The sequence below is a fragment of the Salvelinus fontinalis genome, chromosome 30 (genome assembly GCF_029448725.1).
Source record: "Salvelinus fontinalis isolate EN_2023a chromosome 30, ASM2944872v1, whole genome shotgun sequence".
In the NCBI taxonomy this organism is placed as follows: domain Eukaryota; kingdom Metazoa; phylum Chordata; class Actinopteri; order Salmoniformes; family Salmonidae; genus Salvelinus; species Salvelinus fontinalis.
The window spans coordinates 14,599,572-14,624,217 of NC_074694.1; the positions used below are offsets into that span (position 1 = coordinate 14,599,572).

Consider the following 24,646-nt stretch of genomic DNA (forward strand, 5'->3'; position numbering starts at 1 on the left):
TAGTACTACAGGATGCAAATTTCTGTTTGAAAAAGCTAGCCTTAGCTTTCCTAACTGCCTGTGTATATTTGTTCCTTACTTCCCTGAAAAGTTGCATATCACGGGGGCTATTCGATGCTAATGCAGAACGCCACAGGATGTTTTTGTGTTGGTCAATGGCAGACAGGTCTGGAGTAAACCAAGGACTTTATCTATTCCTAGTTCTACATTTTTTGAATGGGGCATGCTTATTTAAGATGGTGAGGAAGGCACTTTTAAAGAATAGCCAGGCATCATCTGCTGACGGGATGAGGTCAATGTCACTCCAGGATACCCCGGCCAGGTCGATTTAGAAAGGCCTGCTCGCAGAAGTGTTTTAGCGAGCTTTTGACAGTGATGAGGGGTGGTCGTTTGGTCGCAGACCCATTACGGATGCAGGCAATGAGGCAGTGATCGCTGAGATCTTGATTGAAAACAGCAGAGGTGTATTTGGAGGGCGAGTTAGTTAGGATGACATCTATGAGTGTGCCCATGTTTACGGATTTGGAGATGTACCTGGTAGGTTCATTGATAATTTGTGTGAGATTGAGGGCATCAAGCATAGATTGTAGGATGGCCGGGGTGTTAAGCATGTCCCAGTTTCGGTCACCTAGTAGCACGAGCTCAGAAGATAGATGGGGGGGCAATCAATTCACATATGGTATCGAGGGCACAGCTGGGGGCAGAGGGAGGTCTATAGCAAGCGGCAACAGTGAGAGACTTGTTTCTGGAAAGGTGAATTTTTAGAAGTAGAAGCTAGAATTGTTTGGGTACAGACTTGGATAGTAATACAGAACTCTGCAGGCTATCTTTGCAGTAGATTGCAACACCGCCCCCTTTGGCAGTTCTATCTTGGCGGAAAATGTTATAGTTAGCGATGGAGATTTCAGGGTTTTTGGTGGTTTTCCTAAGCCAGGATTCAGACACGGCTAAGAGTGTGCTAAAGCAGTGAGTAAAACAAACTTAGGGAGTAGGCTTCTAATGTTAACATGCATGAAACCAAGGCTTTTACGGTTACAGAAGTCAACAAATGAAAGCACCTGGGGAGTGGGAGTGGGGCTAGGCACTGCAGGGCCTGGATTAACCTCTACATCACCAGAGGGACAGAGGAGAAGTAGGATAAGGGTACGGCTAAATGCTATACGAACTGGCCGTCTAGCACGTTAGGAACAGAGAGTAAAAGGAGCAGGTTTCTGGGCTCGATAGCATAGATTCAAGGCATAGTGTACAGACAAAGGTAAGGTAGGATGTGAGTACATTGGAGGTAAACCTAGGCATTGAGTAATGATGAGAGAGATATAGTCTCTAGAGACGTTTAAACCAGGTGATGTCATTGCATATGCAGGAGGTGGAACAACATGGTTGGTTAAGGCATATTGAGCAGGGCTAGAGGCTCTACAGTGAACTAAGACATTAATCACTAAGCAGGACTGTAATGGACGAGGCATATTGATATTAGAGAGAGGCATGCGTAGCCAAGTGAACATATGGGTCCAGGGAGTGGTTGGGCTGACTGGGGACACGGCGATTCAGACAGTTAGACAAGTCAGACAAGCTAAGAGTTAGTAGCCTGAGGCTAAACAAGCTAGCAGTTAGCAGACCGGGGCTGGCAAGCTAGCAGTTAGCAGACCGGGGCAGGCAAGCTAGCAGTTAGCAGACCGGGGCTGGCAAGCTAGCAGTTAGCAGACCGGGTTAGCCAGCAAGCAGTTAGCAGACCGGGGCAGGCAAGCTAGCAGTTAGCAAACCGGGGCAGGCAAGCTAGCAGTTAGCAGACCGGGGCAGGCAAGCTAGCAGTTAGTTGACCGGGGCTAGCAAGTTAGCCTTTGGGGGTCGTCGCGATGTGGGTAAGTCTGTTTTGCCTCTTTGTGCGGTGACGTCGATAGACCAGTCGTGGAATTAGTAGGGTTCCAGGTAGCTCTAGGTAGCTAGCAGGTCTAGCAGGTTAACAGAATGGGCCATCAGCGGGCGCCGCGCCTGAGGGGCCTGTTGGAGTCCTCGGGCAGATTATGTCGGTATTCCAGTCGCAGAGGATCCGTGCCCCGTAACGGCAGTAGAAGGGGTCCGGATATTGTAGCCCAGGAGTGGGCTTCGGTGGTAGCACAGGAGCCCTGGGGCTGGAGCCCTTCAGGCTAATTGGTGCTTGCTCCGGGATGGAAACGGTAGCCAGGAGTGGTCACCCGGGATTGTGGTTAGCTAGTTGCAAAGATCCAGATGAAAATGTTCAGAGTTTGCGGTAGAAATCCAGGGATATAGAGAGAAATAGGTCCGTTATGCTCTGGTTTGAGTCACGTTGTTCGAAATGGCGAGAGCTTTCCGAGTTAAAGGTTGGCTGATGACCGATAGCAATTGTTTGCTAACTGATAGCTGGTAGGTAGTTAGCTGGCTATCTTCAGTTGAGGGATTCCAGATCCGAAGTAAATAGAAATACTTTAGAAAAAAGCAGATCCACGCCACATTGGGTGAGGCGGGTTGCAGGAGAATATTTAGAAGTTGATGTTTAGGAAAATATGTTTAAAAGATATGCGAAGTAAAATATGTAAATAGATATATACAAGGGACAAGACAAAGACAACGATGTCTGACTGCTACACCATCTTTACACCTATGTAATGATTGTGTTGGAGTTGTGCTTGGCCACGGAGTCGTGGGTGAACAGGGAGTACAGGATGGGACTAAGCAGGCACCCCTGAGGAGCCCCAGTGTTGAGGATAAGCGTGGCAGATGTGTTGTTACCTACCCCTTACCACCTGGGGGCAGCCCATCAGGAAGTTCAGGATGCAGTTGCAGATGGAAGTGTTTAGTCCCAGGGTCCTTAGCTTAGTGATGAGCTTTGTGGTCACTATGGTATTGCACACTGAGCTGTAGTTAATGAACAGCATTATTACATAGGTATTCCTTTTGTCCAGGCGGGAAAGGGCAGTGTGGAGTGAGATTGAGATTGCCTCATCTGGGGATCTGTTGGGGCAGTATGCGAATTGGAGTGGGTCTAGGGTTTCTGGCATGATGTTCCTTCGTTAGATTTTAGCTCATATTGCTCTGGCTAGCAGTAGTTTTGATCTTGATGTTGTTGATGTGCATATAGGGAAAGATAGCCTACCTTTTATGGTTGTTTGATCAATAGGACTGTAAAGTTCCCAAATCCATTCAGGTGTATTTTGTGGCTTTTGCCGAATGCATTCTAATGATATAAAGTCTCGCTGTTGCAACTTCCTGTAAACACACAGTCCAGTTCAGTGAATGATGGCAGGACTGTGTGGCAAATGGCTTGTTTGCATAAAGGCCTACAGTAGCTCTGATTGGCTATGGCGCACCGGTCTGCGTAGACTCTGGATCCTGGATAAGACAGATGTTTTTATTAGGTTGTATTTACTGCAGTGTCTATTAATTGTCCAAAAGCACTGCCTTTTTCCCACTCTATATTTCTACATCATTTTCACAAATGCCTTAGCTAAAGCTTCTTAGGAATAGCCCTCTTTTTTCCAATTTTTGCCTAAATGACATACCCAAATCTAACTGCCTGTAGCTCAGGTCCCGAAGCAAGGATATGCATATTCTTGGTATCATTTGAAAGGAAACACTTTGTAGTTTGTGGAAATGTGAAGTGAATGTAGGAGAATATAACACAATAGATCTGGTAGAAGAAAATACAAAGAAAAACCAACCAATCTTTTTCTACCACAAACTTTGAAATGCAGAGAAAGTTCACAGTTCTAGCCATTACTCTGGTTGTAATTCCGATAGTGTCCACAAGATGGCAGCAGTGTGTGTGCAAAGTTTCAGATGGATAACTTGAAGTATGAGTGAACGACAATACTTTTAGTGTGAAGTCCCCAGGTACATTTGGGCAAATCGTGAGGGAGACATTCGCATTCATATTACATTTTTTTGCAAGAATATCATCAACTCTGTACACTTGGACTTTGATTCAGCTTTCCAAGTTTTAGTAGCCATTGTATAAGTTCAACATTTGCAAAACAACCAGTTTTCATAACTCTGAATATCCTTATAATTTTGGTCCAAAATTAAAAGGCATGCTGTCGTACAAGGTTAGTAGCTACATTTTACATTTTCCGGATACTCCCGTAAAGCCCAGCTCATTGGCTGTCTAGCTAGCTTTGTTTGACTCTGATTGGTGCTTAGTTGACAACGATACAGTTGTTCAAGTGATGACCACCCGCGTCATCGGCGTGCCATGAAGGTGTTGCTCTCTAACCAAATATGGTGTCCTATAGGATATACTACACCCCTAATGATATAGTGAAGTCTTGTTACCTTCTAGGATCTCTGAGGAATACATATGAACGTGATTTGACTCGTTGAAACAACGTTTAGGGTGAGATTTTCACAGATTCCTTTCTTTGCAAATTGAACGAGTTGAAATACAAAAAAAATCGTGCATACTATCTGGACCTTTTAGGATATGAAAAATAATTTTATCTAACAAACGACACTTCCTCTTATCTCTGGGACCCTTTGGATGATAAATCAGAGCAAGATTTCAGAATGTAAGTACACACATTTCACCTTCAGAGGTGAATTTATCAAACCTATTGCGGTGAAAAAAGTGTTTTGTTGTTAGGAGCTCTCCTCAAACAATAGCATGGCATTTTTTCGCAGTAATAGCTACTGTAAATTGGACAGTGCAGTTATATTAAGAAGAATTTAAGCTTTCAGACGATTTAAGACACTTATGTGGACCGACATTTGTTGTTTCTCTAAAATCTGCGATCTTGACATAACGTGCTGCATGATTTACAACTGTCCTGTTGACGGGATGCCGATCCTTATACGTAATTCCCAAACATGCTAAGAATTTATGAAAATGTGAAAATTACCATATCTAAGTGCTCGCTTGTCAGAAGAAAAAAAAATGGTGTCATATCCTTCCTGAGGGTGTATTTGAACAGATTTTAATAAGATTCCATGTTGGTAAAATGCTGTCTGTTCCACTTTAAGCAAGCTTTCGAAACGTCTGAAAATACCCTCTCGAAGCGAATATGCCATTTGGGTGACATCAACATTGATTTTAACAGCTCAAGTCGAAAATATCCCTTGTGCTGACGGTGTCTCAGGGAGAGTTGGGATATAAAAAAATATATAATTCTAATTCACATGTGCATTAATACACACTTGTACATGTGTGAAATAGGAACAAACATAAGCACCCACCAAATGATAGTATTATTGGTTTAATTTTAATCACATTTATGAATTAAATAAATGATCTTGACATTGGCTAAAGAGTTCAATAATGAAATGAACATATTTATTGTGCTATGAAGAGTGACAAAATCTGGCATGACAGCTTGTCAGGCACCTGCCTGCCAGGATCATGTGGTGGAAATTGCTTCAGGAAAGCCTTTCAGGGAGCTCCCTAAGAGCACGATATGTATCAGGCATCAATACAGGAATTTGATCACCTGTCAGTTGTCAATCTTGTTCACCAAGTCTCATTCCTTCATATCTGTTTGTATATCAATCACAAGTCCTCACCTCTTGTGTCAACGACGTATCAGTGACCAATATATAATATTTTATAATCGTATTCATTTGTCTGAGTTTAATTAATTCAGACAGAAGCAGCCCGTCTGACATGGTTCCTCCTTGCACCAGAGGGCGGCAGAGACCACCCTAGAGACTTTTATTGGACTCAGGTGTGTGTTATTATTTCATGATTGTGTCCCTGTTAAAAGAGGTGTGTTTTATCTGGTCCTTTGCAGAAGCTTGAATTGTTTACTGTGTGCGTTCATTTGTGTCCTGAGTGGTTGAGACTTAGTGTTTGCTGTCCCCCCCCCCCCCCCCCAAGTGTACTGTGATCCTGCGGCTACTGTTTCTCAGTAAAGTATTATGTTTATCCTTAACCACTGATTCCTCATCTGGTCTCTTCTCTGCACCTGGGTCCAACCTCACCACGTCACACTGTCAACTGCATGTGAAGTGTCAATATAATGTCAGCAAAAAAAGAACTCTTTTTCAGAACCCTGTCTTTCAAAGATCATCAATAAAAATCCAAATAACTTCACAGATCTTCATTGTAAAGGGTTTAAACACTGTTTCCCATGCTTGTTCAATGAACCATAAACAATTAATGAACATGCCCCTGTGGAACGGTCGTTAAGACACTAACAGCTTACAGATGGTAGGCAATTACGGTCAGAGTTATGAAAACTTAGGACACTAAAGAGGACTTTCTACTGACTCTGAAAAACACCAAAGGAAAGATAACCAAGGTCCCTGCTCATCTGCATGAACATTCCTTAGGCATGCTGCAAGGAGGCATGAGGACTGCAGATGTGGCCAGGGCAATAAATTGCAATGTCCGTACTGTGAGATGCCTAACACAGCGCTACAGGGAGACAGGACGGACAGCTGATCGTCCTCACAGTGGCAGACTACATGTAACAACACCTGCACAGGATCGGTACATCCGAACATCACACCTACGGGACAGGTACAGGATAGCAACAACAACTGCCTGAGTTACACCAGGAACGCACAATCCCTCCATCAGTGCTCAGACTGTCCGCAATAGGCTGAGAGAGGCTGGACTGAGGGTTTGTAGGCTTGTTGTAAGGAAGGTCCTCACCAGACATCACCGGCAACAATGTCGCCTATGGGCACAAACCCACCATCGCTGGACCAGACAGGACTGGCAAAAAGTGATTTTCACTGACAAGTCACGGTTTTGTCTCACCCGGGGTGAAGGTCGGATTCGTGTTTATCGCCAAAAGAATGAGCGTTACACTGAGGTCTGTACTCAATCTTGAGGTGGAGGGATCAATTTTGAGGTGGAGGGTTCGTCATGGTCTAGGGCTGTGTGTCACAGCATCATCGGACTGAGCTTGTTGTCACTGCAGGCAATCTCAATGCTCTGCGTTACAGGGAAGACATCCTCCTCCCTCATGTGGTACCCTTCCTGCAGGATCATCCTGTCATGACCCTTCAGCGTGACAATGCCACGAACAATACTGCTCGTTCTGTGCGTGATTTCCTGCAAGACAGGAATGTTCTGCCATGGCCAGCGAAGAGTCCGGATCTCAATCGCTTTGAGCACGGCTGGGATCTGTTGGATCGGAGGGTGAGGGCTAGGGCCATTCCCCCCAGAAATTTCCGGGCACTTGCAGGTGCCTTGGTGGAAGAGTGGGGTAACATCTCACAGCAAGAACTGGCAAATCTGGTGCAGTCCATAAGGAGGAGATGCACTGCAGTACTTAATGCAGCTGGTGGCCACACCAGATACTGTTACTTTTTCTGTTAGTCACATGTCTGTGGAACTTGTTCAGTTTATGTCTCAGTTGTTGAATTTTGTTATGTTCATACAAATATTTACACATGTTAAGTTTGCTGAAAATAAACACAGTTGACAGTGAGAGGACGTTTCTTTTTTTGCTGAGCTTACATGTATGTGTCATTCTACGAATAGAGTGCCTTTTGGGTAGTGTAATTTTTTCAGAAATAACTATTTATTTAAACTTATTTTAACATTCTGTCATAAAGAGCATGTGTTTTCAACTTCATAACAAATCTCAATGTTAAAAAAGAAGAATTACTGTAAAGTGACAGGGTTGACCTTAGAAAGTTGGCATTTCTAGACTATCTATCTATGGGTATTATGCTCGAAGCACTCAGTTGTCCACCACAAAACACCAGAAAATGGCCAAAAGAGTAGAACTAGCTCACCTGGTTTTACGCTATGGTTTGACTATTATGTTGAATGTTAGTTTTACCATTTTAAAACAAGAGTTCAGTTCACGGTACAGAGTTGACCTTAAAGCTGAGGGACAAATGTAAATGAATCACTATTCACATTAAATAATTAAAATCTTTAGAAATTACTTTATCAAAGCAACAACATAACTAGGGCTTTACAATGTTGATGAAAATGTGAGGAAATATTGGGGTTAAGTGAGTTAAAATAGTCCTAGAAGTGGGATTTTCAAAGAAAACAAATAACTTATTTTATTGCATAATGACATTTTTAACATGGTTTAGATTAGTTACAGCATAGACAGGGCCGCCAGAAAACGTGTGGCGAGGCGGCAATTGCCACAGCACTTTTCAATCACTTTTAATTTAGTTTAATAAAAATTATAGACGGAAAGAGTTAAAAAGAGGGGCAAAGTGCTGTTTTTTATATCAATTTGCCTCATGATTTGTCAACTCGCGCACAATCTCTCTGTTATGGATGAGCTGTAGTTTATGAACTGAATTTGCAGGTAGGCCCCAAAAAATATTCTCTCTTGGCCACTGTGGTTCTTAATATATCCTTCCAGTGTACTTAGCTACGTGAGAGAGAAATCCCTCTTATTGAATTCTAACTACATATACAGATGTGAAATGCTTGTGAAATGGTTGCTTTATTGTAAATGGGATATTATGTGACATAACTACCAATTAATTTGCCATAATTATATTATGCTGTTTACTGCATCGGATGTAATTGATCACCCAGCTGTGTGCAAACAAAACACATACTGAAAGCAAACATGCTGCTGTTTTTCGACACCAACCCACCACTGGTGTGCATGGCCAAAGAGCTCTATTTTCATGTCATCTGACCATAGCACCAGTTCCAATCCAAGTGCCATTTATCTAACAAATTCCAGGCAGTGCTATGGTCAGATGACATGAAAATAGTGCTATCATGCCATCCACATTCGTGGTGGGTTTGGCAGAAGCATATTCAGAAAAGTTCCTCAAACCTTCGGTAAAATAAGTCTAGTGGTTTGTTGAAGTCCAGAAAAATGATACTATTCAGTATAAATATTACTTGGGAGTCAAAGCAAATACTACATGTTGCTAATTAGACATAGTTGTTCCACGAATAGAGTGCCTTTCATGTCCTTCAGACATTATGTTTTGATAACACTCAATTTAACAGTTGGCTCAAATACATCTATTCTGTAACTAATCTAAACCATGTTAAACATTTCAATAGCTGTGTGTTTTCATTAAAACAATTTTAAACCATTTAACCCCAAGATTTTCCCTCGTTTTCACCATCATTGTAAATCCTAACTATTTTGTTGCTTTGGGAAAGTCATATTTAAAGATTTTTTATGTGAATAGTGATACATTTACATTTGTCCCCCAGCTTTAAAGTCAACCCTATACCGTGAGCTGAACTCTTGTTTTAAAATGGTACAACTATTCCTTTAAAATATATATTTTTCAAAAATAACATTCAAAATAATATTCAAAGCATATGCAGAAAAGTACTTGGGACTTTCAACGGGACTTGAAACCCATTGAAAACCTGTAGTTTGAATTCAAGATGGCAGTCCATGATGGCAGTCCATAAGCACAGAGAATGGATATCAATTATCTGGAAATATTCTGCATGGAGGAATGGTCTAAGATCCCCCCCAATGTGTCCTCCAAACACATAAAAGATTTTAAGAAAAAGATTCAGTATCATTAGCCTGAAAACAGGCGTGCCAATAATTTTGACCAATTTTTTATTTTTATTTTACTCATTAAACAAAATATTTCTCTGAATTTCCCAACTTTTTGGAGTATACAATATTATTCATTATATCCAGTCTTTTTTGCTCATCTTTATCAAGGCTACAATTAGTTATGTACCCCACTGTATCATGAGATGGTGCAGTAATGCAGTTATTCATAAAAATATATACACAAAAATATGTTTTATTGTCACATACACCAGATAGGTGCAGTGAAATGTGTTGTTGTACAGGGTCATAGTAGTACGGCACACTTGGAACAAATTAGGGTTTCGTGCCTTGCTCAAGGGCACATTTGCAGATTTTTCACCTTGTCGGCTCAGGTATTCGAACCAGCAACATTTCGGTAACTGGCCCAACGCTCTAACTGCTAGGCTACCTGCCGCCACTACTGCCATTATATCATGAAATTAATATGATATCGATATTGTACTGAACATTTTTACTGACATTTATACAGATGTTTCATATCGGTGGTGATCACTAGTCTTATAGTGTGGACACTATAAAAATAATTACATTGAATATGTATTGTACTTCCCTGCAGTATAGTATGATTGCTATTCATGTGTGCATGGTTATTATTGGCATTGACCGTGACCTTTCCCCTTGGATGATGTCATCACCCCGAGTCGGATCTGTAGAATGTGACTCTACCACATGTTGAGTGGGCTGTATCGTTTGGCTGTATTTGCACCATTTGTACATGGCTGTACACCTTTTATTTCTTAAGTTGAAAGTAAAGGAAAGTAATATTGAAATGTGTGTGGGCATTCCTTGTCAAGTTACCACAACTAGTGTGAAGGACGTTGGCATGAGGATGTCCTAAAATGGACACATTGTTTTTAAACTCCCTAACAGAAATGGAAGCCTAATCAACAGTCTTCACAGGTAGTTTCAACAGTCTTCACAGGCTGTGTATGTGTTTAAATGCAGATATTTCATCCCTTTCTGCTCAGAACACACTATAGTGCTCTGCATTGTTGTAGCATTCTGTTGACAATAGGCCTTGAATATTATTTTGTCAAGGAATTCTCAAATGAACCGGTTATTGAAGTGTCAGGTTTCAAGACCTGAAATGTCTCAGCTCTTGACAGGACAAACTTAAACATTATTATCTATTCTCCAAAAGTGGTGTGAGGTCCTGTACAACTTTAGTGACTCATCTTTGCATTCTCTCAATTGAAAATAAAGGTATGTTATTGACATACTGGGATCAACCGTATAACACAAAAAAACTAACTTACATAGCTTTATACATTTGTGAATCACCATAAATTACTTTTCTAGCAATCAGCAGAGCAGTGATGCCATGACAGTTGCCACCATTAGAATACAAGGAATTAGGTGCTTTAATTAAATTGTGTTTGTTAATTACTTACCATATTGATGGTGCCTCAGTCCCACTTATCTCCAGGAAGTCGTATCTGTCTTCCAGCTGGAAATCGCTGAAGACTAGGGCGATGGTGTCCCCTGGTTCAGCCAGAATACTCCATGTGCAGTCTGCGTTATTCTCATACTCTGAGGGGAAGTGTGGACTTGATATCGTCCCTGTTGTTCCCCTCAATGTCCCACCACAAGCTCCTTCAGCTAAAATTAAGAACATAAGTGAGAGACAAATGCATTGCTGACTGGGTCACAACTTGCTCTTCTAAAATAAATCAGTCTCGACTGAGTCCTGACTCTCTATTGTTCCAGCTCCTATTGAGTGGACAAATATTTACTAGTAAGAGATTAAGGTTTTACAGCAACTAAGATTGGCCTTGTTCCTCACACAAGATTGGCAAATCTGTAAAATAAATGTGGTTGTTGTTGCAAGTTGAACAACCAAAACAGTGGCCATTGGAAGCTACTGCCTTGTGACTTTCCTAGGACCTCTAAAACCTATGATTTGATACTTCAGGTTCAAGGATAATCCAGGATCACCACAGTTTAATGACAATCCAGGATCAACACAACTAAATGATGATCCAGGATCAACACAACTAAATGATGATCCAGGATCAACACAACTAAATGATGATCCAGGATCAATACAACTAAATGATGATCCAGGATCAACACAACTAAATGATGATCCAGGATCAACACAACTAAATGATGATCCAGGATCAACACAACTAAATTACCATCCAGGATCAACACAACTAAATGTTGATCCAGGATCAACACAACTAAATGATGATCCAGGATCAACACAACTAAATGATGATCCAGGATCAACACAACTAAATGATGATCCAGGATCAACACAACTAAATGATGATCCAGGATCAACACAACTAAATGATGATCCAGGATCAACACAACTAAATGATGATCCAGGATCAACACAACTAAATGACGATCCAGGATCAACACAACTAAATGACGATCCAGGATCAACACAACTAAATGACGATCCAGGATCAACACAACTAAATGAGGATACAGGATCAATACAACTGAATGATGATCCAGGATCAACACAACTAAATGACGATCTGGGATCAACACAACTAAATGAGGATCCACGATCAATACCATTAAACGATGATCTAGGATCAATGCAGCTAAATGATGATCCATGGAATTTCTTACGCTCCAAACAGTATTGTAAAATAATATGATATTATATGTAAATACACTACAAACTGTGTCTTACCTCGACAAAATGGTGCTGGAAAGTCCCACGATGCACCGGTACCTGGACTCACAATACAAGTGAGTGCAGCATGTCCCTCCAGTATATATCCCATGAGACAACTGTAACGGATCTTGTCTCCAATGTTGTACCTTGTTCCGTGAATTACTCCTTTTGGTATCAACCCTGGATTTCCGCATGTGTGACTTGGTAGCACTGAAAAACAAAACAACAGATAATACTTTTAATTCCATGGCAGACCCCAGTGTTATTCTGTTGTCGAGTCTAGCACAGGGCTTTCCTAACTTTTTTTTGGCCGTGAACCCGTTTTGGCATAAAAAATTATTTGAACCAAGAGTGATTATTTCTCTCACGACTCCATTTTCAAATCAGATGACACCACAATGCTGGTCCAGCACCAAGATCATTTCAGGTCCTCATCACCCACAAGAATATAAAAGTTCCAAACTCAACCACCTCTGTTCTGTCACAACAGTGGAGTCAACATCCATCTTTCACAAAGACAATTTGAAGGTCAATTATATCATATTGTGTAGTTCTGCTAGTCAGTTTTTATGGTTACATTTACTGTTCCACTTTATTTGTATACTGAACAAAAATATAAACACAACATGCAACAATTTCAAAGATTTTACTGAGTTACAGTTCATGTAAGGAAATCAGTAACTCTATGGATTTCACTTGACTGGTAGGGGTGTGGATCAGAAAACCAGTCAGTATCTGGTGTGACCACCATTTGTCTCATGCAGCGAGATACGTCTCCTTCGCATAGAGTTGATCAGGCTGTTGATTGTGGCCTGTGGAATGTTGTCCCACTCCTCTTCAATGGCTTTGTGAAGTTGTTAGATATTGGTGGGAACTGGAACACGCTGCATCTCAAACATGTTCAATGGGTGACATGTCTGTTGAGTATATAGGCCATGGAAGAACTGGGAAACGTTTTTCCTTCCAGGAATTGTGTACAGATCCTTGCTACAGGGGGCAATGCATTATCATGCTGGCGGCGGTTGAATGGCATGAGAATGGGCCTCAGGATCTCATCATGGTATCTCTGTGCATTCAAATTGCCATCGATAAAATGCAATTGTATTCATTGTCCTTAGCTTATGACTGCCCATACCATAACCCCACTGCCCCCATGGGGCACTCTGTTCACAAAGAGCACACTTCTCCAGGATGCCAGTGGCCATCGAAGGTCAGTTACGACGTCGAACAGCAGCCAGGTCAAGACCTTGGTGAGGATGACCAGCACGCAAATGAGCTTCCCTGAGACGGTTTCTGACAGTTTGTGCAGAAATTCTTCGGTTTTCAAACCTACAGTTTCAACATTATCTGGGTGGCTGGTCTCAGAAGATCCCGCAGGTGAAGAAGCCTGATGTGGAGTTCCTGGGCTGGCGTGGTTATACGTGGTCTGCGGTTGTGAGACCGGTTGGATGTACTGCCAAATTCTCTACCACGATGTTGGAAGCAGCTTATGGTTGAGAAATTAACATTCAATTCACTGGCAACAGCTCTGGTGGACATTACTGCAGTCAGCATGCCAACTGCACACACATTTTAGAGTGGCCTTTGATTGTCCCCAGCACAAGGTGCACCTGTGTAATGATCATGCTGTTTAATCAGCTTCTGGATATGCCACATTTCTTAGGTGGATGTATTATTTTGGCAAATGGTGCCAGGAAAATGACCTCTCCCTCAACATCAACAAATGAAGGAGCTGAACGTGGACTTCAGGAAACAGCAGAGGGAGCACCCCCCTATCCACATCGACAGGACCGCAGTAGAAAAGTTGGAAAGCTTCAAGTTCCTCGGCGTACACATCACTGACAATCTGGAATGGTCCACCCACACAGACAGTGTGGTGAGGCTGAAGAAATTCGGCTTAGACCCTCACAAACTTTTACAGATGCACAATTGAGAGCATCCTGTTGGGCCGTATCACAACCTGGTATGGCAACTGCACTGCCCGCAACCGCAGTGCTCTCCAGAGGGTGGTGCGGTCTGCCCAAAGCATCACCTGGGGCACACTGCCTGCCCACCAGGACACCTACCGCACCCGATGTCACAGGAAGACCAAAATGATCATCAAGGACATCAACCACCCGAACAACGGCCTGTTCAGCCCGCTATCATCCAGAAGGCGAGGTCAGTACAGGTGTATCAAAGCTGGGACCGAGAGACTGGAAAAACAGCTTCTATCTCAAGGCCAGAATGTTAAATAGCCATCACTAGGTGGCTTCCACCCGGTTACGTAACCTTGCACCTTAGAGGCTGCTGCCCTATATACATAGACATGGAATCACTGGCCACTTAAATAATGGAACACTAGTCACTTTAATAATGTTTACATACTGCTTTACTCATCTCATATGTACGTATATACTGTATTCTATTCTCCTGTATTTTAGTCAATGCCACTAGAAACACAACCATTCTATTCACCCGCCATAACATCTGCTAAATATGTGTATGTGACAAATACAATTTGATTTGATGCTCTCTAACAGGGATGTAAAAAATGTGTGCACAGAATTTGAGAGAAATAATATTTTTGTGCATATGGAATCTTTTCTTTCTTTTCATGAAACATGGGACCAACACTTTACGTGTTGCGTTTATATTTTTGTTCAGTATATTTTAATTAGACTAAGCTTAAATGTGGTAAAGTCTCTGTTTCAGGAGAACTACAATGTTGTAACTAGAAAGAGGTTAATTCATTGCTGAAGTATTTAAATATGCATAATTTATTCGTTTATTTTGTTAGTTGAAAGAATTCAAATCTAATGGAATGCATCAATGTTCTCACACATAAATAAAAAGTCACTAGGGTAAAATGAAAACATCATCGATCTTAAAACAAAACATTGCCTGTCTTGTAGAATAAAACATCTCTACTTCGGCACAACCCAACAGATACCACAAATAAGGGACTATATTCATATTTTATTGCACATTATGCAAGTAGCAATTTTCTTGATTTTGAAGATACGTTCCAAAACCTCAACTTGCAGGGATCATGTCAAAGAGCATTGTTACATCCTGTCAACTCCTAAACAACTGTGTCAAACAACACATGGGACCAGTCTTCCACACAAAATAAGAGGGAAACATTATTTTACCCTACCACTGAGAATTGCTTTAATCTACTCTTCTGATGGAATTCTGGATAGAATTTTGATACTTTATGACAGAAATAGAACATCATCAAATTATATATATTACAGAATACTATATATATCAGCATTATCTCAAAGACAGATTGACAGTGCTTCAAGTTTACTGGACGCTTTATTTTTCCCTTCATTTCATCTAAGGCACCTAAGTCATGGATATTCCGGCTTAATTCAAATACATGTAATTCGATATAAATAAATAACTGCATGCCCCAAATGCAAATGCTGCCTCCTTAGTACTCCGTTCTGTGGACCTATGAAATAACTACCTCTGTGCTGATTAAAGCTTGAATGAGCTAAATGTCTAATTGCAGTTCCTAACTGGAAATAAAATGCATGGGGTACTGAAAGCCTGATACAAGCCCCCAGGTTCAGTCTGGTGGCTGAGTCCTCCCCCCGCCTCCTTTCCCTTATGAATCAGACCGTCTCTGCCACACTGCTAAACCAGTGGATCAGACCGTCTCTGCCACACTGCTAAACCAGTGGGGCCGTCTCTGCTACACTGCTAAACCAGTGGATCAGACCGTCTCTGCCACACTGCTAAACCAGTGGATCAGACCGTCTCTGCCACACTGCTAAACCAGTGGATCAGACCGTCTCTGCCACACTGCTAAACCAGTGGATCAGACCGTCTCTGCCACACTGCTAAACCAGTGGATCAGACCGTCTCTGCCACACTGCTAAACCAGTGGATCAGACCGTCTCTGCCACACTGCTAAACCAGTGGATCAGACCGTCTCTGCCACACTGCTAAACCAGTGGATCAGACCGTCTCTGCCACACTGCTAAACCAGTGGATCAGACCGTCTCTGCCACACTGCTAAACCAGTGGATCAGACCGTCTCTGCCAACCTGCTAAACCAGTGGATCAGACCATCTCTGCCACACTGCTAAACCAGTGGATCAGACCATCTCTGCCACACTGCTAAACCAGTGGATCAGACCGTCTCTGCAACACTGCTAAACCAATGGATCAGACCGTCTCTGCCACACTGCTAAACCAGTGGATCAGACCGTCTCTGCCACACTGCTAAACCAGTGGATCAGACCGTCTCTGCCACACTGCTAAACCAGTGGGACCGTCTGTGGCGCACTGCTAAACCAGTGGATCAGACCGTCTCTGCCACACTGCTAAACCAGTGGATCAGACCGTCTCTGCAACACTGCTAAACCAATGGATCAGACCGTCTCTGCCACACTGCTAAACCAGTGGATCAGACCGTCTCTGCCACACTGCTAAACCAGTGGATCAGACCGTCTCTGCCACACTGCTAAACCAGTGGATCAGACCGTCTCTGCCACACTGCTAAACCAGTGGATCAGACCGTCTCTGCCACACTGCTAAACCAGTGGATCAGACCGTCTCTGCCACACTGCTAAACCAGTGGATCAGACCGTCTCTTCCACACTGCTAAACCAGTGGATCAGACCGTCTCTGCAACACTGCTAAACCAGTGGATCAGACCGTCTCTGCCACACTGCTAAACCAGTGGATCAGACCGTCTCTACCACACTGCTAAACCAGTGGATCAGACCGTCTCTGCCACACTGCTAAACCAGTGGGGCCGTCTCTGCCACACTGCTAAACCAGTGGATCAGACCGTCTCTGCCACACTGCTAAACCAGTGGATCAGACCGTCTCTGCCACACTGCTAAACCAGTGGATCAGACCGTCTCTGCCACACTGCTAAACCAGTGGATCAGACCGTCTCTGCCACACTGCTAAACCAGTGGGGCCGTCTCTGCCACACTGCTAAACCAGTGGATCAGACGATCTCTGTCACAGTACTGCCCTGCCTTAGACAAAACAACCATAGGTACCGTACATACACTAATGTTAATATAAACACATGAGAAATGAAGAGAAGACTGTAGTAAGGCTGCACAATTAGCATACCCTACATCCCCTAAAATGTGTAAAATGACCAGGATTGGTTAAGATCTAGAAGACATTTTAAAAAGAGTTTGAAATGCAGCAGTCTTCCGGCTACATCGCATGCACTATGTATCAGCACGGTTGTAATCAAAACCCTCATAAATTATTCCCGCCTTCGGATGGATGCTTCACCATTTGGGATTTTGAAATAAATGCTGTAACTGGTATTGGGAGTAATATAGTCTCTTTTTAGCACTGTCAAAACGAGGCTCCCAGCCTTCTTCATGAATCAAGGGATTACTACAAACACACGATTGTAATGGCTACATGAGCGAAGATGCAGTAGTTGACAGACAATGTGAAGATTTTGAGACACTCCAGATTTTTAGATGAAGTAGTTATCTCATAGCTTGAATTCTATTAGCAACATTCAAGAGAAGCAGACAAAAAATATATGCCAAATTATTTTACAATATGAAAATGTAAATTAGAATAAGAAGGCTTACAGACAAAAAATTACGCCCATTGCTTGGCTGGTTCCCAGAATAGCCCTCTACAAGATCGCCACCAGACTCTTCATCAACCCATCTCTCTGACCACCTTCCTCTGATCAAGCCATGAACTGTCCCTTTCCATCTTTGGAGGATGCATGTACTCAAAGACTTGGCCTCTATTGGTTGACCTAGCCAACAATAATGATGTATCAAGTACTTTGAGATTGCCATGAAAAGCACTATAGAAATTAAATAAATGATCAGTATTAATAAATCATGAGCAACAGCCTTTGGTGGAAAACAACATGTTTGTATGTATGGTGTTTATTATTAAGGCCCATGGCACATCTTCCAAATAAAATGGAGATTTCCTGAAGGAATGACTCACTTTCCTTTCCTCCCCATGCCAAATATACAGAGACTCATATTTCACCCTTAAAGGGAAAATCGACTCAAAAACGATATTTGGGTTTTTCTTTTCATTACTCCACTGTTGATACTATCCCAAAATGTTTTGCATGTCAGCAATCAAGTGATACAAAACTTTTAAAAAGCTAATTGTCACTGGCTCTATGGACACTCACTGGACTCTACTCACACATACTACACTGATACTCCAACACACACACACACACACACACACACACACACACACACACACACACACACACACACACACACACACACACACACACACACACACACACACACACACACACACACACACACACACACACACACACACACACACACACACTACAGTCCACTCGAAAAGTACTCACGCCACTTGACTTTTTCTAAATTTTGTTATGTTACAGCCGTATTATTTTTTCCTCATAAATCTACAAACAATACCCCATACTGACAAAGCAAAAACAGTTTTTTCAAAAATGTTGCAAATGTATTACAAATAAAAAATGGAAGTATCACATTTACACAAGTATTCAGACCCTTTACTCAGTACTTTGTTGAAGCAACTTTGGCAGCGATTACAGTCTCGAGTCTTTTTGGGTATGACGCTACAAGCTTGGTACACCTGTATTTGGGGAGTTTCTCCCATTCTTCTCTGCAGACCCTCTCAAGCTCTATCAGATTGGAAGGGGAGTGTCGCTGCACAGCTATTTTCAGATGTCTCCATAGATGTTCGATCAGGTTCAAGTCTGGGCTCTGGCTGTGCCACTCAGGACATTCAGAGACTTGTCCCGAAGCCACTCCTGTGTTGGTTTAGCTGTGTGCTTAGGGTTGTTGTCCTGTTGGAAGGTGAACAATTGCTCCAGTCTGAGGTCCTGAGCGCTCTGAAGCAGGTTTTCATCAAGGATCTCTCTGTAATTTGCTCCGTTCATCTTTCCCTCGATGATCCTGACTAGTTTCCCAGTCCCTGCCACTGAAAAACATCCCCACAACATGATGCTGCCACCACCATGCTTCACCGTAGGTATGGTGCCAGGTTTCCTCCAGACGTGACGCTTGACATTCAGGTCAAAGAGTTCAATCTTGGTTTCATCAGACCAGAGAATCTTGAAAATTCCAAGCGGGCTGTCATGTGCCATTTACTGAGTAGTGGCTTCCGTCTGCCCACTCTACCATAAAGGCCTGATTGGTGGAGTGCTGCAGAGATGGTTGGTTGTCCTTCTGGAAGGTTCTCCCATCTCCACAGACGAACTCTAGAGCTCTGTCAGAGTGACACTTGGCTTCTTCGTCACCTCCCTGACCCCCGATTGCTCAGTTTAGCCAGGCAGCTAGCTCTATGAAGAGTCTTGGTGGTTCCAAACTTCTTCCATTTAAGAATGATGGAAGCCACTGTGTTCTTGCGGACCTTCAATGCTGCAGACATTTTTTAGTACCCTTCCCCAGATCTGTGCCTCAACACAATCCGGTCTCGGAGCTCTATGGACAACTCCTTCAACCTCATGGCTTGGTTTTTGCTCTGACATGCACTGTCAACTGTGGGACTCTATATAGACAAGTGTGTGCTTTTCCAAACTTTTTCCAAACATTTCTTAAAACCAGCTTTTGCTTTGTCATTATGGGGTATTGTGTGTAGATTGATGAGGCAAAAAATATATTTTATCAATTTTAGAATAAGGCTGTAACGTAACAAAATTGGGAAAAAGTGAAGGGGTCTGAATACTTTCTGAATGCACTGCACAGTACATACGCTCACACACACAAAACACACACACACACATATATTGATGACACACACACACTCACACATGCTGCTACTCCCTTTATTATCTATCTTGATTGCCAAGTAATTTTTCCCCCTACCTACATTTACATAAACTCAGCAAAAAAAGAAACGTCCTCTCACTGTCAACTGCGTTTATTTTCAGCAAACTTAATATTTGCATGACCATAACAAGATTTAACAACTGAGACATAAACTGAACAAGTTCCACAGACATGTGACTAACAGAAAGGGAATAATGTGTCTGTGAACAAACGGGGGGTCAAAATCAAAACTAACAGTCAGTATCTGGTGTGGCCACCAGCTGCAATAAGTACTGCAGTGTATCTCCTACTCATGGACTGCACCATATTTGCCAGTTCTTGCTGTGAGATGTTACCCAACTCTTCCACCAAGGCACCTGCAAGTTCCCGGACATTTCTGGGAGGAATGGCCCTAGCCTTCACCCTCCAATCCAACAGGTCCCAGACATGCTCAATGGGATTGAGATCCGGGCTCTTTGCTGGCCATGGCAGACCACGGACATTCCTGTCTTGCAGGAAATCACGCACAGAACGAACAGCATGGCTGGTGGCATTGTCATGCTGGAGGAAGGGTACCACATGAGGGAGGAGGATGTCTTCCTTGTAACGCACAGCGTTGGGATTGCCTGCAATGACAACAAGCTCAGTCCGATGATGCTGTGACACACCGCTTCAGACAATGACGAACCCTCCACCTCGAAATGTATCCCGCTCCAGAGTACAGGCCTCGGTGTAATGCTCATTCCTTTGACGATAAACGCAAATCCAACCATCACTCCCGGTGAGACAAAACTGCAACTCTTTTAGCCAGTCCTGTCTAGTCCAGCGACGGTGGGTTTGTGCCTGTAGATGACGTTGTTGCCGATGATGTCTGGTGAGGACCTGCCTTACAACAGGCCTACAAGCCCTTTGTCCAGCCTCTTTCAGCCTATTGAGGACAGTCTGAGCACTGATGGAGGGATTGTGCATTCCTGGTGTAACTCGGGCAGTTGTTGTTGCCATCCTGTACCTGTCCCGCATTTGTGATGTTCAGATGTACCGATCCTGTGCAGGTGTTGTTACACGTGGTCTGCCACTGCAAGGATGATCAGTTGTCCGTCCTGTCTCCTTGTAGCACTGTCTTAGGCGTCTCACGGTACAGACATTGCAATTTATTGCCCTGGCCACATCTGCAGTCCTCATGCCTCCTTGCAGCATGCCTAAGGCACGTTCACGCAGATGAGCAGGGACCCTGGGCATCTTTCCTCTGTTTTTCAGAGTCAGTAGAAAGGCCTCTTTAGTGTTTTCATAACTGTGACCTTAATTGCCTAAAGTCTGTAAGCTGTTAGTATCATAACGACCGTTCCACAGGTGCATGTTCATTAATTGTATATGGGTCATTGAACGAGCATGAGAAACAGTGTTTAAACCCTTTACAATGAAGATCTGTGAAGTTATTTGGATTTTAACGAATTATCGTTGAAAGACAGGGTCCTGAAAAACTGACCTTTCTTTGCTGAGTTTACAACCTCAATTACCTCGTACACCTGCACATTGACTCTGTAGTCCAGTTAATGTTATTTTATTGTGTTACTATTTCCCTTTACATGTTCTTACTTTCTTACAGTATTTCACTGTAAAGCCTACACCTGTTGTATTCGGTGCATGTGACAAATACTATTTTATTTTATTTTATAAAAAATATGAAAATATAGTTTTAATGTGGATTTTGGAAGCCTTTGGAAGCCTTTCTGTCTAAATAAATGTTAGTGCCTTTAAATTCTGTTACAGTGGAGGGGCATTTATTATGCAGTGTTGTTCACTTTGCATGCACTTTTAGAGACTTTGTTTTATGTCTCACTCTGACACTTCCTTCTCTGTCATCATGCTTTCTCTGTCTCCATATAGCATATTTTTTTAGATAAAAAATGTTGATTAATTCATGTGTGCTGACAGCATAGTGATTGTATAATGAACCTCATTGATTTATTTTTTCATAATTGTTTGTCAGTTTCATCCTCTTAATGACGAGACAAGACCAAATTATTAATTTAAGCCATTATTCATGTGAAGATCTGTTTGTTTTCAAAGGTGAAGAATAAACTCTCTTTAATTCCAATATACAGTACATGCACTTCCTCATTACAGGGTGCTCAATGAGGAACACAAGTTGGTTTTCAAGTAGGCCTAGATTTAAACGATTACCTATAATGTGAAATTGATGGGCATCCATTAGGATCTATCGGCTTCCACAACAAATTTACACTTTTTAACGGCCTCTGAAATTACAGAAAATGCACTGTCAAAAGACTGGATTTGCTTCCCTTCGCTGACTGCCCGAACGGATTGCATCACTAGCCAGCTAAATGTAACATCCCCTGCAGTTTGTTTTGGTTCACAGAAGAGGGCTACTCCAGAACTGCTCACTGTTGGAGATGTGATGAGAAGCTACCTTGCAGTCCCTCACACTCACTATCAATGTGTAGAATCAAGATGGCGCCAACAGACATGGTTGCCTCGCTTCGAGTCCTTAGGAAACTATACAGTATTTCGTTTTTTTATGTTTTATTTCTTACATTGTTACCCCAGGAAATCTTAAGTCTTATTACATACAGCCGGGAAGAACTATTGGATATAAGAGCGACGTTAACTTACCAACATTACGACCAGGAATATACGACTTTCCCGAAGCGGATCCTTTGTTTGGACCACCACCCAGGACAATGGATCTAATCCCAGAAGCCGACCCAAAACAATGACGACGCAGAAGGGGCCGATGGAGCGTCCTCCTGGTCATTCTCCGTAGACGTGTACATCGCCCACCGCTCCCGAGTATACTACTTGCCAATGCCCAGACTCTTGACAACAAGGTAGCCGAAATTTGAGCAAGGGTTGACTTCCAGAGAGACATCAGAGATGGTAACATTCTCTGTTTCATGGAAACATGGCTCTCTTGAGATAAACACCTCTCTGGGAAGAGGAAGGGAGGGGGTGTATGCTCCATGATTAACAACTCATGGTGTAATCATAACAACATACAGGAACTCAAGTCCTTCTGCTCACCCAACCTAGAATTCCTTGCAATCAAATGCTGGCCATATTACCTCCCAAGAGAATTCTCAGCAGTTATCGTCACGGCTGTGTACATTCCCCCTCAAGCAGACACCAAGATGCCCCTCAAGGAACTTCACTGGACTCTATGTCAACTGGAAACCATATATCTTGAGGCTGCATTTATTGTAGCTGGGGAATTTAACAAAGCACATTTGAGAAGAAGGCTACCTAAATTCTATCAGCATATTGATTGCACTACGTGCAGGGGGGTAATACACTTGATCACTGCTACTCTAATTTCCGTGATGCATACAAAGCCCTTCCCCGCCCTCCCTTCATCAAATCCGACCACGACTCCATCTTGCTCCTACCGTCGTAAAGGCAGAAACGCAAACAGGATGTACCAGTGACTAGAACCATTCAACGCTGGTCTGACCAATTAGAATCCACGCTTCAATATTGTTTTGATCACGCGGACTGGGATATGTTTCGGTCAGCCTCAGAACAACTTTGATCAATACGCTGACTCGATGAGAGAGTTTATAAGGAAGTGCATTGGAGATGTTGTACCCACTGTGACTATTAAAACCTACCCTAACCAGAAACTGTGGATGGATGGCGGCATTTGCGCCAAACTAAAAGCGCGAACCATCGCATTTAACCATGCAAAAAGGTCTGGGAATATGGCTGAATATAAATAGTGTAGTTATTCCCTCCGCAAGGCAATCAAACAAGCGAAACGTAGGTATAGGGACAAAGTGGAGTCGTATTTCAACGGCTCAGACATGAGACATATGTGGCAGGGTCTACAGGAAATCCCAGACTGCAAAAAGAAAACCAGCCATGGTCAACCCACGTCACGCTTCCAGACAAACTAAACACCTTCTTTGCCCGCTTTGAGGATAATACAGTTCCACCATTGCGGCCCGCTAAAAAGGACTGCACCCCCCCCATCTCCTTCTCCGTGGCCAATGTGAGTAAAACATTTAAACATGTTAACCCTTGCAAGTCTGCTGGCCCAGACGGCATCCTTAGCCGTGTCCTCAGAGCATGCACAGACCAGCTGGCTTGTGTGTTTACGGACATATTCAATCGCTCCCTATCCCAGTCTGATGTCCCCACATGCTTCAAGATGGCCACCATTGTTCCTGTAACCAAAAAGGCAAAGATAACTGAACTAAATGAGTACTGCCCCGTAGCACTCACTTCTGTCATCATGAAGTGCTTTGAGAGACTAGTCAAGGATCATATCACTTCCACCTTACCGGCCATCCAAGACCCACTTAAGTTTGCATACAGTTTGCATCCAAGCTCATCATCAAGCTGGAGGCCCTGGGTCTCAACCCCGCCCTGTGCAATTGGGTCCTGGACTTTCGCCCCCAGGTGGTGAAGGTAGGAAACAACATCTCCACTTCGCTGACCCTCAACACTGGGGCCCCACAAGAGTGCATGCTCAGCCCCCTCCTGTACTCCCTGTTCACCCATGACTGCGTGGCCATGGACGCCTCCAATTCAATCATAAAGTTTGCAAATGACACAACAGTAGTGGGCTTGATTACCAACAATGACGAGACAACCTACTGGGAGGAGGTGAGGGCACTCGGAGTGTGGTGTCAGAACAACAGCCTCTCACTCAACATAAAAAAACAAAGGACATGATCATGGAATTCAGGAAACAGCAGAGGGAGCACCCCCCTATCCACATCGAAAGGACAGCAGTGAAGAAA

The 24,646-nt window shown here is 42.9% G+C and overlaps 1 protein-coding gene across 3 annotated transcripts in view; it reads right to left on the reverse strand.

Annotated features, from left to right (window-relative positions):
• Positions 1–24,646, reverse strand: part of LOC129828690 (CUB and sushi domain-containing protein 1-like) — a 466,738-nt gene that overhangs the window by 171,052 nt on the left and 271,040 nt on the right. For all 3 annotated transcript variants that reach the window (XM_055889829.1, XM_055889828.1, XM_055889827.1), the window contains exons 4-5: positions 12,130–12,324; positions 10,868–11,075 (exon numbers count right to left, since the gene is read on the reverse strand). In XM_055889829.1, the coding sequence (XP_055745804.1) occupies positions 10,868–11,075; positions 12,130–12,324 (403 nt within the window). The remainder of the gene's footprint in view (positions 1–10,867; positions 11,076–12,129; positions 12,325–24,646) is intronic.